The sequence below is a fragment of the Rattus rattus genome, chromosome 8, assembly GCF_011064425.1.
Source record: "Rattus rattus isolate New Zealand chromosome 8, Rrattus_CSIRO_v1, whole genome shotgun sequence".
Taxonomy (NCBI): domain Eukaryota; kingdom Metazoa; phylum Chordata; class Mammalia; order Rodentia; family Muridae; genus Rattus; species Rattus rattus.
In genome coordinates, this window is record NC_046161.1 from 67150396 (window position 1) to 67169985 (window position 19590).

The 19590-nt window shown below is 45.9% G+C and overlaps 1 protein-coding gene and 1 pseudogene across 2 annotated transcripts in view; one reads left to right on the forward strand and one right to left on the reverse strand.

Moving 5' to 3' along the window:
* LOC116908207 overlaps positions 1-1409 on the reverse strand; it is a 38186-nt pseudogene extending 36777 nt beyond the window's left edge.
* Positions 1410-5306: 3897 nt separating this feature from the next.
* The window catches only part of Prtg (protogenin), a 102024-nt gene continuing 87740 nt past the window's right edge, over positions 5307-19590 (forward strand). The window contains exons 1-2 of one of the 2 annotated variants that reach the window (XM_032909808.1): positions 5307-5418; positions 7305-7607. In XM_032909808.1, coding sequence (XP_032765699.1) covers positions 5343-5418; positions 7305-7607 — 379 coding nt within the window. In that variant the 5' untranslated portion in view covers positions 5307-5342. The remainder of the gene's footprint in view (positions 5419-7304; positions 7608-19590) is intronic. The other variant, XM_032909809.1, reaches the window with a different exon arrangement.

The window sequence follows — 19590 nt, forward strand, 5'->3', positions numbered from 1 at the left end:
CACCTAAATAAATGAACAAACAAATGCAGTTTAAGTGATCGTTGTGTTTTGTTTTGCTTTGTTTTTCAGAGCATTGTTATCTGCTCCAAACACTTGCTCCTCAGGCCCCCGCTTTCCCAGTCCCGGACTCACAGCGTGTGTGGTGGTACCTGACGTACTGTTTCCTCTTTGGGGAGCTTCCGTCCGGGACTCACAGCGTGTGTGGTGGTACCTGACGTACTGTTTCCTCTTTGGGGAGCTTCCGTCCGGGACTCACAGCGTGTGTGGTGGTACCTGACATATTGTTTCCTCTTTGGGGAGCTTCCGTCCTCTTTTCATAGCAGCTGCATCACTCACTACAACAGTTACAACCCCCGCTCACAAACATTCATTTCAGGGTGTTTGATGGTAGCTGCTAGGCTTGCCCTGAAGGGATTTCTAACATGAGGCCCTAACATTCTAATATTCAGGCCCAAGCTGCTCTTCTAACTACAGGGACGCTTAGGAACTATTTGAGAACTCCATTATTTTGCTGCTTGTAGTACACTTTGACTTGAGCTCTTCTGCAAAGACTGCGATGTTCAGGGATCAGTGACTTTGAAGATCACGCCACAGCCCTGTAGCCTCACGACTGCAGATGTGTCCTCTGGATGTTGTGTCAGGCTACACGAACTTGGGAAACTAGTTTCTTGTTCTTGTAAAAACAAACAAACGGGGACAAAAGCAAAATTAAATTTAAATATATCCCACAACCTTACTCCAGATTTCAATGTGGGAGTGCACGAATGTTCGTGTGTATATGTGTATCGTGTGTATGTGTTTGTGTATGTATGTATGTATATATGTATGTATGTATGCATGCATGTATGTATATGGTTGATGTTGGGCATATTCTTCCCACCCCACCTCTCCATGCATCTAGGTGTACTACATGTGTCCCTGGGAGGACAGAAAATGTCACTGTATTCCCAGAACTGAAGTTACTGAGGGTTTTGAAGCCCCCCTGTAAGCACTGGGAACTGGATAAGGTCTTCTGTAAGGAGTAAGTGGTCTTTGGATTTTTTTTTCTTTTTTTCGGAGCTGGGGACCAAACCCAGGGCCTTGCGCTTGCTAGGCAAGAACTCTACCACTGAGCTAAATCCCCAACCCCAGGAGTAAGTGGTCTTAACTGCTGAGTCACCTGTCCAGCCCGTTTGTCTTCCTTGTTAGAGGCAGGGTCTCTTGCAGAGCATGGAGCTCATCGAGTTGGCTGGACTGGCTCACCAGTGAGCCCAAGGCCCACCTTTCTGCTTCCCCTGTTGCTTGGGTTACAGATATTCAGCGCTGTGCCGGGGTCTCACCGCTGTGCCCGGGTCTTGCCGCTGTGCCTGGGACTCGCCGCTGTGCTTGGGTCTCGCGTGGCTGCTGAGGAGCTGAGCTCCGGTCTCCATGGTTGTGCAGCAAGTACTTTACCCACTGAGCCGTTTCCCTGAGCCCTTCAGTTCTTTACTCTCAGTATCTGTGAATGATCGACTCTTTCAGTCTGAAATCAGTGACGTTGTTCAGAATATGAAAGTAAAATGGGGCTAAGTAGTTGTCTCAGTAAGATCATCCTCCAAGGGAAAACCCTAGGAGGCTCCACACATGGTCTTAAATCCTCCAGCACCACAAAGGCGCTACTCAAGGAGCTTCCTAGAGTCATTCCCAAGTCAACCAGATTTGACTCTTAGAAATAAACTTTCAAAATCAAGCCTGCCTGAAAGGACAAAGGTCTGTCATTAGTAGGTCTGTCTGCTTACTAAACAGTAATGGTGACGATTACTCACAGAGCTAGGTAGTGGGTGTTTCCCACACACGCTGGGATATCCCCACAGCCCACTGGCATTATCCTCCTTTACATTAATCAATTAACTAATTAATTCGTTAGGTTTGAGAGCTTCCTTAACTTGTTTATGAAATATTGAAATCTGAACTTGAGTGTATCAAAAACCCCAAACCAGGCTTTACCACTGTGGCATGGCCTAGTGTACATAGCATACACTTTACATCATTCTAAGAGCCCGATTGTAAGCTCTGAAATAGCTGTGGGACTTAGTACATGATGTGAGAGCATAAGAATGTGAGAGCAATGGGTAAGATGTGACTATGTTATTCAGTTTTTGTTTGTTTTTTAATTACTTATTTTATGTATGTGAGTACCCTGTTGCTGTCTTCAGACACACCAGGAGACAGAATCAGATTCCATTACGGATGGTTGTGAGCCACCATGTGGTTGCTGGGAATCGAACTCAGGACCTCTGGAGGAGCAGTCAGTGCTCTTAACCACTGAGCCATCTCTTTTGTTTGTCTTGTTTTTAAGTAGACAAAGGAGACTAAAGATAGAGGTCACTTGGTAGAGACTTGCCCAGCATGCAAGAGACCCTGGATTTGATCCCCAATTGCAGAATAAACAGGGAATGGTGGTTTCGCAGCCCTTGGAAGGTGAAAGCAGGAAGATCAGGAGTTCAAGGCTGGTCTCTGCTACATAAGACCCTGTTTCCAAAAGTAAAAAAAAATAAAATAAAATAAGAGGTAGCTCAACAGTTGAGAACACGTACAGCTTTTACGGAGGACTGAGTTTGCGGTGTGTCACCCAGTCCAAGAGGCTCACAACCACATGTAAATCCAGCTCTAGGGCGTCTGACACCCTTTTCTGGTCTCCATGGTCACCTATACTCTCCAACACAAGACCACACAAAGATACTCATGCATTCTTGAAAATAAAAAATAAATCTTAAAAATGACACAAAGTAGAAAAGACAAGGGGGTTGAGGTGTGGCTCAGTGGTACAGTGCTTGCCTAGCAAATATTGGGCCCCGGGTTCTAACGCTAGCACACAACACAAACAAACAAAAAACACTTAGAAAGAGAAGTTTAAAGGCAGAAAGGATTCTATACCAAAACCAGGTAAAACTGGAGAATCACAAGTCATGAGCCCTGGCTCCAAGTTATTAATTATTACTGGGTGACCTTGGCTAAATCTATTTCCTCAAATTAAATAGGAGATATTACTTACGAGAAGATCTGGTGCTGGCTAGTATGTCAACTTGGCCCAAGTCAGCGTCATTTGGGAGAGGGAAACTTAATTGAATAAATGTCCCCTTCATACTTGCCTATGGGCAAGCCTGTGCTTTACTAAGGGTTGATGCATTAAAGTCCTGCTCACTGTGGGTGGTGCCACTCCTGGGCTTGGTGGTCCTGGATGCTGTATTAAACACACACACACACACACACACACACACACACACACACACACACACACACACACACACTCTCTGACCAGCAAGGAAATAGTAGTCCTCAATGATCTCTGCTTCCTGCCTCCAGGTTCCTGCTCTGACTTCCCTCAGTGATGGACTGTTAGCTGTGAGATAAAATAAACTTTTTTCCCCCTCCTGCCTTCTCTATTTACCTCACAGGTTCATCACAGGAGGCCAATGAGTACATATGAAAACTTTTGAAACACTGTCGATAATATACACGGTCAGAGGAACTCTACTCCTGTCCGGTGGTGCAGTAAATACACGTTCAACTTGGTTTAGCATGCAAACACTATTCCTCAAAGCAACACCGTGTCCCAAGTCATTAAAGGTCCCTGGCTGGAACTGAATAAAAACATTTTAGTAACACATCTTATCCAGGAAACAGAAATACTTGGGGTCGACTGGAACTAAGAACAGGAAGTCCAGAGGGAGAAGAAAAAACATCATATAATAAAGAAGAATCTAGCCAGTCTGAGAAAACTGACTCAAGCCTATGCTAGGCCAGCCTAGACTACATCCAAGTGAGGTCCATGTTTGTCTGGTCTACAAAGTGAGACCCTGCTTCAAGACAACCCAAACAAAAATGTAAATGAAAAGTCAGCAGTTACTTTTTCTCCACGAATTTATATTCTGAGGTTTAGAAATTGTTCGAACTCATCTAAATTATAAGGCGAGTTTGGACTCAACAGAGCCAAGGGTACTGTTGTTTTACACGGGGTTAAAATGAAATTGCAAAGTAGATTGAGTTTTCTTAAATTTTAGGGTAAGTAGTGCGAGAGTCCTAATGGATTTCCAAAACCACGCTCCTCTCTCTCACTCCCCCCTCCCCCAACGCAATCCGGAGGATTCCTGGAACTTGCTAAAGGCAGTTAGTGACAAAAGCTAGATTTCCGTCAGCGGCTTTAATTAAAGTTAGCTTTTAGCCTGTGCCCTCGTCATGTGCCAAAGATTTAGATCGGGATTAGCAAACGCTAATCCACGTGTAAAGGCTCTGTAGGCTCCATACGGTAGCCCCCCTGTTAGCCCGCCCTCTTTAAATGTACGTTTCGACTCCTCTGGGTTATCCTTAATTAATTTCAAGAGCTGTGAACAAATTCCCATCGTTGGTGTCTTCTTTCATCAGCCTAACTTTTAAGCAGGTAACCCACCAAAGTCTGGCCTTGCATAGCAAGCTCTGCACAGCCCCTGATCTCGCTTCTGCTCTCAGAACAGGGCCCTTTCTGCGCTTAGTTCCCACACATTAAAAACTTAATTAACTTGAAGCAGAGTTAAAACGTCTCCCCACTCCCCGAAAGTAACTGCTAATTCTAGGGCTCTCTAAGATGATTTTGAAGCCACGGCTGTATCTGATGAGACCAGAGAAGATAAGAACATTCTCCAAATGTGGGTGGTAGTTGGGGGGTGGGGGTTGTCGCCATAGGATGCCTCCAGGGGCGCTGACAAGCCTCAGAAGTAGGAACTGGGCTTCCCTGAACAGGGCCTGGGCGGGTGAACAAGGCAGGGGGATGGGCAGGGGGCCATCAGGGGAGAAGTCTCCGGCCTTTCCACATCTCTCAACACCATCTCTCCACCCCAACCCCCTCCTCCGTGCAGAATCCTCAACTGGCCCGTAGGAGGGAGAAGGGCCCCGGGGGGCTGGCCGCGGCCAGGAGGATTGGCCTTTGTGGCCCGGTGGCCGGCCGTGGCGCGCAGGCCGAGGGGCGGGGGCTTGACCCCCAGGTGCATTGTCCGGCGGGGCCCTCCCCCTGTCCCCGGGGTCGTCCAGGCGATCTCAGCGTGTCCCTCCGCCAGCAGCGCCGACCTCGCCGTGCGGGGCCCAGGGGCCAGATGTAGAAAGTAGTCCCCGGCCGGCCAGGCTGTCCACTGCGCCGCCCTCTACAGCCTCCCTCCGCCCCCGGCTGGACGCGGCGCGCGTGGTCCCCGCGGCCTGGCGCACTCGCGGGGCTCCGTGCGCCTGCAAGCGGCGCGTCGCCTCGCCACGCCGGAGCAGCGGGTTGCAGCAGGAGCTGCGGGTCCAGGAGAGCAGCGGGAGCAGCGGGTGCGGGCGAACAGCCCGGGAGCATGCCCGCGCAGCCCCGCTGAATGGCGCCTCCCGTGCGCCCGGGGATGCTGCCCCTGCTGCTGTTGCTGCTACTGCCGCCGCTCGGCTCGGTTCCAGGTGGGCGCGCTCCCCATGCGAGTGTGCGCGACCGTGCGCGGGGAGGGGGACGGGCTGGGATGCCCCGGGTGGTGCGACCGGCCAGGATTCTCTCGGGATGCGCTCTCCCAGCGCTCCTCGACCGAGGCCGAGTCTCCCTGGAGCCGCTGTCCACTCGCCCTGCTCATGCCATTGTCCGAGCTGCAGCCAGCTGGGGGCTCCGCGCTGCCTCCCCGGCCGCGGCCGCACGTGGTTTTATTTATATTGTTTCCTGAGTGGCAGCCTCGCCACGCAGGGGGGCGCCGCGGTTGCGCGCCGTTTCCAGGGATTGCAGTGGGGTTCCTCCAGGTCTCACGGGGGCCGAGCTGGGCGCTCCGCGTTTCCGCAGCTCCAAACTGGGCAAGAAGATGGGAGGATGAAATTGCAAAGAGAAGGAGCTTGAAAGTTGTATGGCCCATTTGTGTCCCATGAGAGCCAGGGAGAAAGGTGTCTAGATAGAACTTACTTTCTGCATGTAGGTCTTTGGGGTTCCGGCTAGAGGTCCCTGAAACCTCCAGATTAACCTTGCACAAACTTGCATGAATTTATTTATTTCCCTTTCTGCAGTTTCTTCAAGGACAGAAAAATGAAAAGTGAATATTAGGGAAAGGAGGGTCTTTGACGAAAGGGGCTTGAGTTATTCATTTGTAAGTTACAATCAGTGGTTTCTCTTCCTCCTCTTTTCTTTCATTTTTTTTCTTTCTTATCTTTTTTTTTTTTCCTGGAGGAGTTAGTTTCAGTTAGTAAGAGAAAGGATCAAAGTGGGATGCGGCTCAGAAACACAATGGGCGTCTTCCGGAGTAGTGCGTGCTGCATGGGGCTGTTGGGGTAGCCGCCCAGGGCAGACCTTAGGGGAAGTCTGGAGACCCAGACTCTGAGGTTTTCAGGATCAGTCTTGATCAGAAACAAATGAATCATTGCTAGGTATATGTAATCAGGGCCTCGAACTGACCAGAAGAAGTGTTAAAACAAATCTCTCACCAAGACCCCTAATTTTTTATTGGCTCAGTTCAACATGCTTTTGATCTGACGGCAGGAGGCGACGAATGCTTTATTCTGGGGGACTTTAGGGCTTGTGTATGCTTGGATAAAGCATTTCCTCTGCTCTGATAAAAATGTGTATTGGTTGATTAAGCAATCTCCTATCCCTCTTAGACAGTAAGGACCAATTAGTCACGCATTTTTTTCCCCAACAGTTGGTAGCACTAAAACATTGAAATAAAGGTTTCCTAATCCGATCACCCACTGAGTACAAGCGGCGAGTTACCAACTTTTCAAAGTCTATTGTGTGCCCTTTAAATACCTAGCTGGCTTGGCAGAAATGAAGTAAATGGATTTCTTTTTAAGGAGAGGAGACAGCATCCCTGCTGTAAAAGGGCAGATAGGAAAAAAAAAATGCAAACTTGTAATTTGTCACTAAAGATAAACGTATTTCCCAAAGGAGTAGGTGCCGGCGTTTTCCCAAAAACACTTCAAGAGACAAGGAAATAAACTCGCTTGTTCACAGAGTTGGGAGTTTTGCTAATGATTTCTTGTAAAATTAGACTTTTATGACCTAACCCTGTTCAAGATCTTTTTGACAAGCTTGTAAAAGTAGCAAAACGACCTGTGCTAGTAGGTTCTGATGATTTTGGGTCTCTGGCGAGAAACCTGAGAACCAAACTTTTAGGCTGCATAAAAGGTATTAGAATCTTCCCATGTTTTGAGTTGTTGGAAGGGTTTGTGGTTATTAAGGTCCTTGGAAGGTGACCATTATGGCTGGAGAAACTGCCTTCTACCACGAATAGGTGTTTTTACAGTTGTGTGCTAAATTATTTTATACCTGTAATTCTGGATATACCTCTTTTCTCCCTGTTTTTCCTTTGCAGGAGTGTGGAGCTTTAGCGAACTGTTCTTCATGAAAGAACCACAGGACACAACGGTCACAAGGAAAGACCCAGTCTTCTTAGATTGCCAGGCCCATGGAGAAGGTCCCATTAAGGTCACCTGGTTGAAAAATGGAGCAAAATTGTCTGAAAGTAAACGGATCCAGGTTCTATCTAATGGCTCTTTATACATCAGTGAGGTGGAAGGCAGGCGGGGAGAGCAATCGGATGAAGGATTTTATCAGTGCTTGGCCGTGAACAAATATGGGGCCATTCTTAGTCAGAAAGCTCATCTGACATTGTCAAGTAAGTGTTGAAATTCTTCTTGGTGGTTAACGGTTTTCATTGTTAGAATTTTCTTTTTTAAGCTGACTTACGAATAGCACTAAAATCATGCACACATTAAGAATTTCACCAGAGATGATATTAGCTGGCCCTAAGGGAGGTATGCAGAGAAATCTATGCATGAAAACTTGACTGGTTGGGAAGCAAACTCAAATTAGACTTTGAACACAGCGTAAAGGGAAACCTAACCAGGTAGGCCTAGCCACCTTCTAATGTTGCTCACTGTAAGAATAACATGGAGAAGTTTGGCCGGTGTGAACAAAGCTGTTGTAAAATTTTTAATCTTTTAGAAATCACCGAGTGGAAACAACCACAAATAAATCTGTCTGCTGTGTGGCTGGCTCTCGAGTGCTAAATCTTTCTTACAGCCCAACCTTCCATCTCAGACTGCCCTCAGATCACCCATGTTGCTTTGTGATTGCAAGAGAGGGCATTGGTTAGTAACTCTCCGGCCTTTGAAGTAGTTCTAGTCTTTTCCAGTTGGGAGGAAAAGATATTGCAGCTGTTTCTGTCTTAGGCCTAATGGAATTAGGTCAGATCTGCTCTTTTGTTTTGTTTTGTTTTGTTGTTTTTGTAACTTTTAAATTTTGCATTTATTTATTTATTTATTTATTTATTTATTTATTTTTGTGCATTGGTATTTTGCCTGAATGTACATTGGTATAAGGGTGTCAGATCCCCTAAAACTGGGGTTAGAGACAGCTGTAAGCTGTCATGTGGGTGCTGGGAATTGAACCTAGGTCCTCTGGAAGAGAAGCCAATGCTCCTACTGCTGAGCCATCTCTCCAGCCCCCACATCTGCTCATTTCTTACTGAGCAAACAGTCAGCGTAAGTGATCCTCTGGATGGTGGTTGACTTGGCAACGGCTTCAGGGTGTCAGGGTGGGCCTAGGACAGGGAAGGGAACTCCTGAAGGTCACCACCTCTTCAGGTGACCAAGCAATATTCAACAAGCTGGGCTGGTGGCAAGAGCGTTCCAGTCCAGCCATGTTGTTAACCCAGAAAGGTCAGGTTCTGCACTGTACACACACTGACCCGTTCATAACGTGTTCGACAGGAAGAGCACGTTCTTGAGATAACCACAGAGGCTTCAGGGAGTGGTCTGTCCAAGGTCTACACAACAGAAGCTTGGAAGGTAGCATCAGAGATTCCCAGGTGACTTTAGCTACAGCTCACTGGAATGTTTCCGCTGTGCTTAGAGAAGTCCTTGGTGTAATTTGCGCAGTGGGGATGAGTCGTGGAAAAGAACTGCAAGCAGAGAAATATTTGTGTTGAAATATTTGTGGCAGATTAGAGATGCTTCCAAACCTAGCCCCACCCCCACCCACCCCACCCGGACCCCTACCAAAGAACATAATAGTGAAAAGATTTCTAATAAACTCCATCCCCAACATCCCACCCCACCTGCTGATTTCCTTTGGCTATGGTCACTGGGCAGTAATCCTTCTTCATTGAAAACTGGTTTTACCTTATAGATCCACTTTGAGGAGAATGTGCATTTTAACCTTACACTCTGTTCGTCTGAGTCCTGTCTAATGTACAATCACTGAGGGATTCTTGTGTTTCCATCTTCCCAGATTCCTGTGATCATTTGCCTTTTCAATTTTGTCATGCCAAGAATTTTTTCATTTTGATTTTGCCACGCCAAGGCACTGTATGTAGCTTGGGTTGCTTTTGTAGGGAAGAGGGTGGTGGAGGCGAGTGGACAGAGGACTTAAAAGACAAACGTTTATCAGGACCACCCTTGTTTCCAGGACCTCCTGAGACAGACAGAGTCCAATAGCTCACCCAGCTTTCTGACTCCTTACATAAAATCGGAAAGGAAGCAAACATTAGGACCAAGGGCTGGGTTTGTGGCACAGTGTAGGACATGTGTTTGGCATGCATGGGTGTCTGGGTTCAGGCCCCACTCCCCAAAGCAAATCTGAAATAAAAAACTCCAACCAATCACACAAAAGGCTTTTGCCATTTTATCTTCACATTTTTGTATCTTTAACATTTTTATTAATAATACGTAGACATTAATCACTTTGCAAAGTATGGTGGGGAAGTAGATGACCTCATCTTCTTATTATAAATATAAGGACTTTGCACTGAAAAGACAGGTGTGGTCCATACCTGTGATCCCGTCATGTGGAAGGCTGAGGAGGGTGGTGAGTTAGGTCTAGGCCAGTTTGGACTGCATATCAAGACCCTGTCTGATCCATCTCACAGGGCCTCACAAACAAACAAATCCCGGAGGGTTAAGTGTTTAGAACATCTCTTGCTTTGGTTGGGACTGTTACGGATTTAAATCGAGAAGTGCACAGCAGATTTAAATTTAGATTTCTCTTTAAAAATAAGAAGGCTCCCAGTGATCCTGGATTCATAGTTTTGATGTTTAAGAAGGAGTGTCTTGTGACAGGGGCTCTAATCACTCTTCCTGTGCAGATGTTATCCAAAGTGAGCAGGAAGACCAGGGAAGCATTAAGTGGGTGTTCTGTTGGTGTGTGTATGTGTGTGCGTGTGGGTGTGCGTGCGTGTGCGTGTGTGTGTGTGTGTGTGGGTGTGTGTGTGTGTCTGTATGTGTTATGTGTTATTCTTCCACTTAGTGATAACACCAGGGCACAGTGTTCTTTTTGTTTTCTTAGGGGTTTTATGAGCCAATACATCCTTTGGTTTAGTGGTAGTAGCCTTCTGGAATCTAAAACTTTAATCTGTGACACTCTTAACTTTTTTTGTTGTTGTTTTGTAGTTTGTTTTTGTTTTTTTGTTTTAACACACAGGCTGAGTCTTAGTTTCTGAATTTAGCAGGCTAGAATCAGAAAGTTGCACTCTGGGCCAGAATTCCATTATTCATGTGTAAATTAGGAATCGGCAGGGTTAAAAGGTTAGACCCTGGCCAGGGTGAGGTTTACCCTGTGATAAAGAGCAGATGACCCTCATTCATTGGCCCCAGCTTTCATGTGGCTCTTCTGCAAAGTTGCTTATTGCCATGAATTGTTCTTGAGGAATGCAGAAATTCCAAAGGGAGCTGGCCCTTCCTTAAGTGTCACTATGGGACCTTATCTCCCGGCACATCGGCACAAGGCTCTTCCCTAAGGCCTGGAGGCTTGGCTTTCCGGTTGTTCACCCAAGCACAAAAGAATGTGTCTAGCTTAGTTTTGCTAAGGCATCCCTTTTTAAAAAGGAAAACATAGGGTTAACATAATATATAGCTATTTTTTTAAAGTAATCCTTTGTATCGATAGCCATCTCGTCGACCCCCTTTTTATATTTTCATGTAATTAGAAAAGGGGGGAGTGGTGTGGGGAGACCCCTTCCTACTTGCATAGAATAGTAATCAGAACTTTAAAGTAGGGCCTATGAATGTAAATATGTTAAGTTTTAGTACAGCAGAATTTCACGTACTTGAGTGCTAAGTCTTCCTTATATAAACACTGCGATTAAAATATTTTAGGAATACCGAGTAACCAGAGAGCTGTATTGATGTTCCTTGTGTCCTTAATGCTGGCATAAGATAAATCTCAGAGGAAAGCGTTACTGTGCTAAAACAGTCTCATATTTCAACAAGTTTAAATTAAGATAAGGGGAGTAAAGGAGGAGGCGGGCGTGCTCTGTGATGTGTAAAAGTCTGGCCATCAGTGAGGATTGAACAGGAAGCTGTCTGTTTGTTTCCTTTCCATAAAAGGTGGGAATGGGATCCTCTGGCTGGCGGGGACACGGCGCAAATCCGTTTAGGGTTTTCATGATTTTTCTTTTTAACTAGGGCAAAGGCTTAAAAAATGAACATAGAATTCCCTTACCTTTATACTGTGTTTTTTTTTTTTTTTTTTTTTTTTTTTTAATTTGAGATTAATTTCAGCCTCGGTGGAGGGTGTCTAGGTGAACATTTCTATAACTTTTTAGTGCCTAGTCTTTCACTGTCTTTGGTAGGCCGCGTTCCCAGAGGGAAGTGCTGCTGCTTCAGTGTGAGATGAAGCTCTTTGCATTTTTGTTTTGTGGCTTTAGGTTTCCGCCTTAAAGAGTCCTTTGTAAATTATTACCCAAACTTTATTTTGAAATGTAAAGGACATTGAAAGCATTTAAAATAATGTTTGAGAAAGGGAATGGCGTGGCGGAGGAAAAGAGAATAAGAATATAAAAATATCGCTCAGATAGTTGGATTTTATCAGAGATCCGGGACCCAAAACTGGCCAAGTTTTCCTGCAGTGTCCTTGTTACAGCGAGGTTTCGACTTCGAGGGCAGACTCCTTTCTGTGAGACACAAAGACTTACAACCACCTGTTCCCAGACAGCAGCACTAACATGGAACTCCAAGCCGATGGATGTGGGAAAAAAAAGAGAATAGAATAGGAATTTAGAGAGACCAATATGACAAACTGTCCAACAAAGCTTAGTGCTGCCTCCTGACAGCCTAGGAAGACAGAGGGGGGTTTGGACGAACCTGTTTAAGTTCTGCCAGATGGCCGGGATTCATGAAGTGAGCTCAGTAAGAGCGGCAGGCTCCTTCTGCAGGCTTCTCCAGGGAGGCTTGGCTCTCAGGAGCTTTCTGCTTAAGGTCTGCGGATCAGGGCCCTGATAATCTCTGGGTCAGAGAACCAGTTTTTCCTCCTTTGTGTGTGATTCTCTTCTCATTTTATGCCACTTGTAACACTATCTCCTTCTTTTCAAAGTTGGTAGATTTTTTTTTTTGAAAGCAAAGCAGGCTCCAACAAGGGGGTAGAGTTCTCCTTTCCTGAAGACACACACACACACACACACACACACACACACACACACACACACAGACAACACACACACAGACAACATACACATACACACATACACAGACAATACACACATACACATACACATACATACATAGACAACACACACACTGACCACACACACACATATAACACACACACAGATAACACACAAACACACACAGACCACAGACAACACATACACACAGACAACACACACACACAGACAACATACACATACACACACATACACAGACAATACACACATACACATACACACACATACATAGACAACACACACACTGACAACACACACACAGACAACACACACACAGATAACACACATACATACAGACACACAAACACACACACAGACCACAGACAACACACACACACACACAGACAACACACACACACAGACAATACACACATATACATACACACACATACATAGACAACACACACACTGACAACACACACAGAGACAACACACACACAGAAAACACACATACATACACACACAAACACACACACACAGATCACAGACAACACACACACACTCTCTCTCTCTCTCTCTCTCTCTCTCACAGACAGATAAACAGACACACACACCACATTAATGTGTTTTTTTTAATTTCTGCCCATTTTTAAGTGAAACCTTGAAAGGGTCCGGGTCTATACCCTTTTGGTCAACTGTCCCTGAGATTCTGAAGAGCAGTCTTCACAGTCAGGGGTTGTTTGTACAACCCCTGGGGATCTATGCTCCCTTATTTAAAGCTGGGCCTATTAAGGAAGCGCATAGCAATTTAAGAGACTAACAGAACACTAATCTTTTAAGCAAGGCTTTAGGTTTAATGTGTATTTCAGCCAGCGAGTCAAATCCATTTGACGTTCCGTGCTGGCCGTATTTTAAACTACAGTTTGCAGACGTGATCTTTATCTTATAGCCAGGGGTGCTCAGCCAGAATCATTGCTTTTAGCTAGTAAACTGATGGGGACTTGCTTGCAGAATAATCAGTCACGTCGAGTCGTGGTCTCTCTTAAAAAAAAACAAAAAACAAAAAAACAAAGGTATATTTTTATTTTCTGTCTATTTGTGAGTGCCTGCCTGCATATGTGTGCCACATACATGCATGGTATCCCCAGACGCTGCTGGATCCCTGAAACCGGAGGGTGTTTGGGACAGCTGTGAGCATCTTGGTATGGGAGTTGGAAACTGAACTCTGGTCCTCTATGAGAGTAAGGAGTGCTCTTAACTGTTGAACCATCTCTCCAGCCCTGATGCTTAAATTTCCTAAAAACGACTTTGATGACTTCGTTTAAAAATAGTATTAAAAATATCTCAAGTAAGTCTATTTTACAACTTTTTGAGTTTAAATTGTCTGGCCCCTTCATTATAAAGTATGCTTAAATTCATAAGGAGGCAGATACATATGCTTAGCCTGGTAGCGCGCTCAGCTTGAAGGGGGACATAGTGTCAAACAGGTACAGTGCTCCACAGTTTCTCCGGAGCTGCGGAGCTGCGGTATCCTGAGGTGCTGCTGCTGTGGTTTGGTGCTGCGGTGGAGTGGGTGTTGCGGTGCTGCGGTGGAGTGGGTGCTGCGGTGGAGTGGGTGCTGCGGTGCAGTGTGGTGCTGCGGTGCAGTGCGGTGCTGCGGTGGAGTGGGTGCTGCGGTGCTGCGGTGGAATGGGTGCTGCGGTGGAGTGGGTGCTGCGGTGCTGCGGTGGAATGGGTGCTGCGGTGGAGTGGGTGCTTTCGGTGCTGCGGTGGAATGGGTGCTCTGCGGTGGAGTGGGTGCTGCGGTGCAGTGCGGTGCTGCGGTGGAGTGGGTGCTGCGCGGTGGAATGGGTGCTGCGGTGGAGTGGGTGCTGCGGTGCTGCGGTGGAGTGGGTGCTGCGGTGGAGTGGGTGCTGCGGTGCAGTGCGGTGCTGCGGTGGAGTGGGTGCTGCGGTGCTGCGGTGGAATGGGTGCTGTGGTGCAGTGCGGTGCTGCGGTGGAGTGGGTGCTGCGGTGGAGTGGGTGCTGCGGTGCAGTGCGGTGCTGCGGTGGAGTGGGTGCTGCGGTGCTTTCGGTGGAATGGGTGCTGTGGTGCAGTGCGGTGCTTTCGGTGGAGTGCGGGCGGCCGTGCTTGGTGCTCGATGTGGTGGTGCAGTGCTGCGGTGCAGTGAGGTGCTAGTGGGCTGGGCATGCGTGGTGGCGGTGGGGGCCGGCCCCCTGGCCAACATCTCTGACTCTTAATCTTACAAATTTCTTTCCTTATTTTTACATTCCGTAAGAAACCTTGGATTCCTAGAGTCTGCTTTTGATGAACCTTAAAAACCCAAATTCTTACAGACTATGCAGATGACTAGGCGTGGATTTAAAACGTTTCTTTTTGTTTGTTTGTTTGGTGGGTTTCTGGGAGGCTTGCCCTTCCTGAACGTTTGTAGGTGTTTGCATCGTCAATGTCGGCAGCAGTTAGGTGAATCGGGTAGATGAAGCAGTAGACTGTAGGGATTGGGGCACTGCCCAGGACCCTGGTTTCACATGGCATCCTCTGGTTAGTGCAAGGCGCTGTGGTAAAGAGAATGTCTGTGAAAGCTTACTTTATGAAGCTGCAGTGGTGCTTTATTTCGTGAGTAATTTGTTGAAAAAAGGTTTTTCTGGTGGCGGGTACCATTTCTCAAAGGTCCTAAGCTTTGTCACAGTTGGCACTTTGAGCCAGATAACGCCTCACTGTGGTACGATCTGGTGCCTTCCATGACGTGTTGCAGCGTCCCTGGCCTCTTCATCCCTCCCAGCAGCCACAACCAAAAAGCCATACAGCCTTGTTTGAGGACCGTTGAAACTTCTGAGAATGGAGGAAAACGCCTACCCGAGAGAGTCTCCTGGGACATTCTGCACATGTATGGCATTGACAGGCCACAGCACATTGGCTGTGTGGTAGCTGGCCTTGGTGAACACAAGTCTCTTCACATAAGTCAGCAGTACCCAACATTGTTGTTTGAGGCAGATGCCTTTCTAGCATCTTGAGGGTACCAGGCTCAAGTAAAGGGGAAGGCACTGAGCTCAACTGGTGGTTACCAGCAGACAAGGAGGTTTGCAGACAAAATGTCAAGTGGTTGTTTTTTAAAATATTTGCTTTAGACTACTTATTAGTGGCAGGAAAGGAACCCAGTAGATTTCAGCCTTCGTCTTCAGAAAGATGGCCTGTGTGTTGTTTGCTATCTGTACGTGTTCATATGTATGCCTGTGGGTGCATGTGTGTATGGAGGTCAACATCTGGTGTGTTCTTCAGCTTCTTCCCAGCTGTTTTCCTGGGATGTAGAGACTCATTGAACCCCAAGTTCACTAACGCAAGAGTATGGCTGGCCATGAGCCCCGGAGAACATCCTGTCTCTGTCCCCTTGATTCTGGGTTACAGTGCCTGCCTTTTATATGACTGTGGGAGATCTGAACTTGGGTCCTCATATTTGTGCAATAGACTCTTTCGCTCCCGAGAAGAAAATTAAAGTAACTTGGGTAGTATCTAATACACCATTTTGGACTTTGTCCATGGGAGAATTAAAGTCAAATACAGATAATTTAGATACTTGTATTTTATTTATCTATGTTTATTTTTATGGGACCAGGGATTAAACCCAGGGCCTTCCCCATGGTAAGGATGCACCTTATCAACTGAGAGGCATCCCCAGCTAGACTAGGACTATTTGTTTATGATTTATTTTTATTTTATGTGTCTGAGTGTTTGCCTGCATGTGTGTGTGTGCACCATGTGTGTGCAGGGCCCTTTAAGGCCAGATGAGGGTGTTAGAGCATCCAGAACTGTGGTTGTAGGCAGTTGTGAGCTGGCTAGGTCCTCTGCAGCAAGTGCACTTAGCCATCGAGCCATCCCTCCGGGCCCTAGTTTTAAGACTCTAGGGACTTAAAGTTCTACAGACTTGGACAGTGTATTGTTAATCTGTCTGGGACTGCTCAATCCCATAGGCTAAGATGCTTTGAGAGTTTGCACATGTGGTATACAATTTTATAAATATTGGTGGTAAATTCTGGTGTGTATTGGTTTAACATTTTACCTTATTTTTGATTCTGTGTTTTAAAAATATAGTTAAGACTTTCTCTTGAGCTTTGCTAATGTATTTGTGTGGAAACAGATTATACCGCTGTCCTCAGGATCTCTTAATAATGATGGGGTTTAGTTTCTCCTAGCTTTCAGTCTGAATTAGAGTGAGTCTCTTTGATTGGGTTTAAAGTTATTGAGATTAAAATATTGACCTCAAAGTGGATTTAGAATACAAAAAAATGCTTTCATGTTAGCGGTGTCATTAAAAAAGAAAGGGGAAAAAAAACCCCTAAAACCCAGGGGCACAGCTTTTCTTAAGATATTTTGCCAGCTACTGTTTTCTGAATAAGTAGAATGAACTTTTAAAAAATTATGTGTGTGTGTGTGTGTGCACGCGCGCTCGTGGATGCGCTTTCAAGCATGTGTGCACATGTGGAAATCAGAGTACCTCTTGTAGGAGTCCGGTCTCTCCTGCCACCATGTGGGTCCGAGCTAGCACTCAGGTTACCAGCAGGTGTTTTTACCCATGGCGTCACCTCACTGCCTAGTTAGTTAGTAATGTCTTTAACATAATTTTAGTTGAGGAACTACTCTGACTAAAGCTGGTGTGATGGCCAACAGTGTTTTTAAAGTTATCCAAGTGATAGGATATGACTTTATTTTTTTTTTCTTTTTCTTTTTTTCGGAGCTGGGGACCGAACCCAGGGCCTTGCGCTTGCTAGGCAAGTGCTCTACCACTGAGCTAAATCCCCAACCCCATGACTTTATTTTTTAATTTTATTTTTTTTTGGATTTTTAGTTTATATTTTTATGTACAAATGCTTCGCCTGCCTGTGTGTCTCCTTGTGTAGAAATTTTTTTTATGTTCAAAGAGTTATCAAATCTACACTATAGAAAAGGGACTATTACAGAAGTGACACTAAAATTAAAGATATCCCTCTATTTTGTATGTATCTGTGGTGTGTGAGCATATGTTGGGGCCAGCAGTTAGTGTCAGGTTTCTTTTGTTGTTGTTGTTTTTTTTTTTTTTTTTTTTTGTCTTTTTTTCGGAGCTGGGGACCGAACCCAGGGCCTTGCGCTTGCGCTTCCTAGGCAAGGGCTCTACCACTGAGCTAAATCCCCAACCCCTTGTTGTTGTTTTTTATTTTTTGTTTTTTGCTTCTTTTTTTTCCTTTCATTGGATTTTTTTTTTTAAGATTTATTTATTATACATAAGTACACTGTAGCTGTCTTCAGACACACCAGAAGAGGGCGTCTGGTCCTATTACAGATGGTTGTGAGCCACCATGTGGTTGCTGGGAATTGAACTCAGGACCTCTGGAAGAGCAGTCAGGTGCTCTTAACCGCTGAGCCATCTCTCTAGCCCCCTCATTGGATTTTTTAAATTTACATTTTAAATGTTATCCCACTTCCCGGTTTCCCCTCCAGAAACCCACTATCCCATCACCCCTCCCCCTGCCTCCATGAGGGTGCTCTCTCACCCATCCACCCACCCCTTCCCACCTCCCCACCCTGACATTCCCCTACACTGGGGCATTGAGCCTTGACAGGACCAAGGGCCTCTCCCCCCATTAATGCCCAACAAGACCATCCTCTGCTACATATGTGGCTGGAGACATAGGTCCATCCCTGGACCTGGAGGTCTGATTGGTTGGTTGATATTGTTGTTCTTCTTACGGGATTAGTGTCAGGTATTTTTGACTATTCTTCCACTTGTAAATTGAGACTCATTTGAGCCTGCAGGCACATACTAAATAAAGCAACTAAATAATTATTTACAATAAGTGGAATAAAACAGGGAGATTCAGATAAAACCTGCCAGGGCTGGAGAGATGGCTCAGTGGTTAGCCACTCACTGCCCTTCAGAGGACCCCAGTTTTATTCCCAACACTGGTGTCTGGTAGCTCACAACCACCTGAACACCAGCCCCAGGATATTGTGATGCCCTCACACATACATATGTGACATGTGTGTGCATGTACACACACATGCATGTTCTCATAAAAAAAAACAAAAAACAAAAGGGGCTGGAGAGTTGGCTCAGTGGTTAAGAGCACCTGACTGTTCTTCCAGAAGTCCTGAGTTCAAATTCCAGCAACTACGTGGTGGCTCACAACCATCTGTAATGGGACCAGACGCCCTCTTCTGGTGTGTCTGAAGACAGCTACAGTGTACTTATATATAATAAATAAATCTTAAAACAAACAAACAAACAAACAAAAAACCAAAGGTGAAACACAAATGACACTCATGTTTGTGTGGGTTTGGGAGTGCCTCGTGTCCTTCCTTTTCTGTCTGTCCAGTCTCCCTGTAAACAGTAGTGATTACTGCTTTAGTTTGTGTGCCTTGGAAAACAACAATAAGAAGTTGTTGAGTGTTTTCCACCATTATTCTCTATTTGAGACGGGGACTCTTACTGAAGCAGGAGCTTGTGATAGAGGGAGTGGGCACTGGGAACCTCTCACCTGTCTCTGTCTCCCTTGTGCCGGGATTGCAGGTGAATTGCCATCCTTGCCCAACATTTTTGTTGCGCTGAGGCTCTGCACTCTGCCTCACTCTTGCACAGTGGTGGATTGCTATTTTTTCTCAATTTGACACAAGTTTAGAGTCATCTGGGTAGAAGAAACCTTAATTGACAGATTGCCTCTTTCAGATTGCCTCTAGGCAAGTCTGCATGGCATTTCTGGGTTAATGATTGATGTGAGAGGGTTCTGTCCATACAGGCGGTGTCACCCCTGGGCAGGTGGTTCTGGGTTTTATAAGAAAGCAGGCTGAGCAAACCAGGAGGAGCAAGCAAGTAAGCAGCACTCCTCCATGGCCTCTGCTTTGGTTCCTATATTGAGTTCCTTCCCTGACTTCTTCCCATGATGGAGATCTAAGAGTTGTAAGATGAAATAAACCTTTTCCTCCTCAAGCTGGTTTTCGTCAGTGTTTTAGCACAGTATCAGCAAGCTAACTCCGACACAGCCTGGATGCTGGTGATTTTGGTTTGAGTGATGTGGTAAATGGTATTGCCATCAGCTGAGCTAGAGAATACAGGGAAAGGGTCATATTTGGCTTTGGGAAATGTTAGTGTTATGTGTCTAGCATGACTTGCATTGAATAGTAGGTAGGAGTCTGATGAGATGTGTGCAAGCTACAGAGATGCTCCTGTCTGTCCACGCTGAGGGTCCT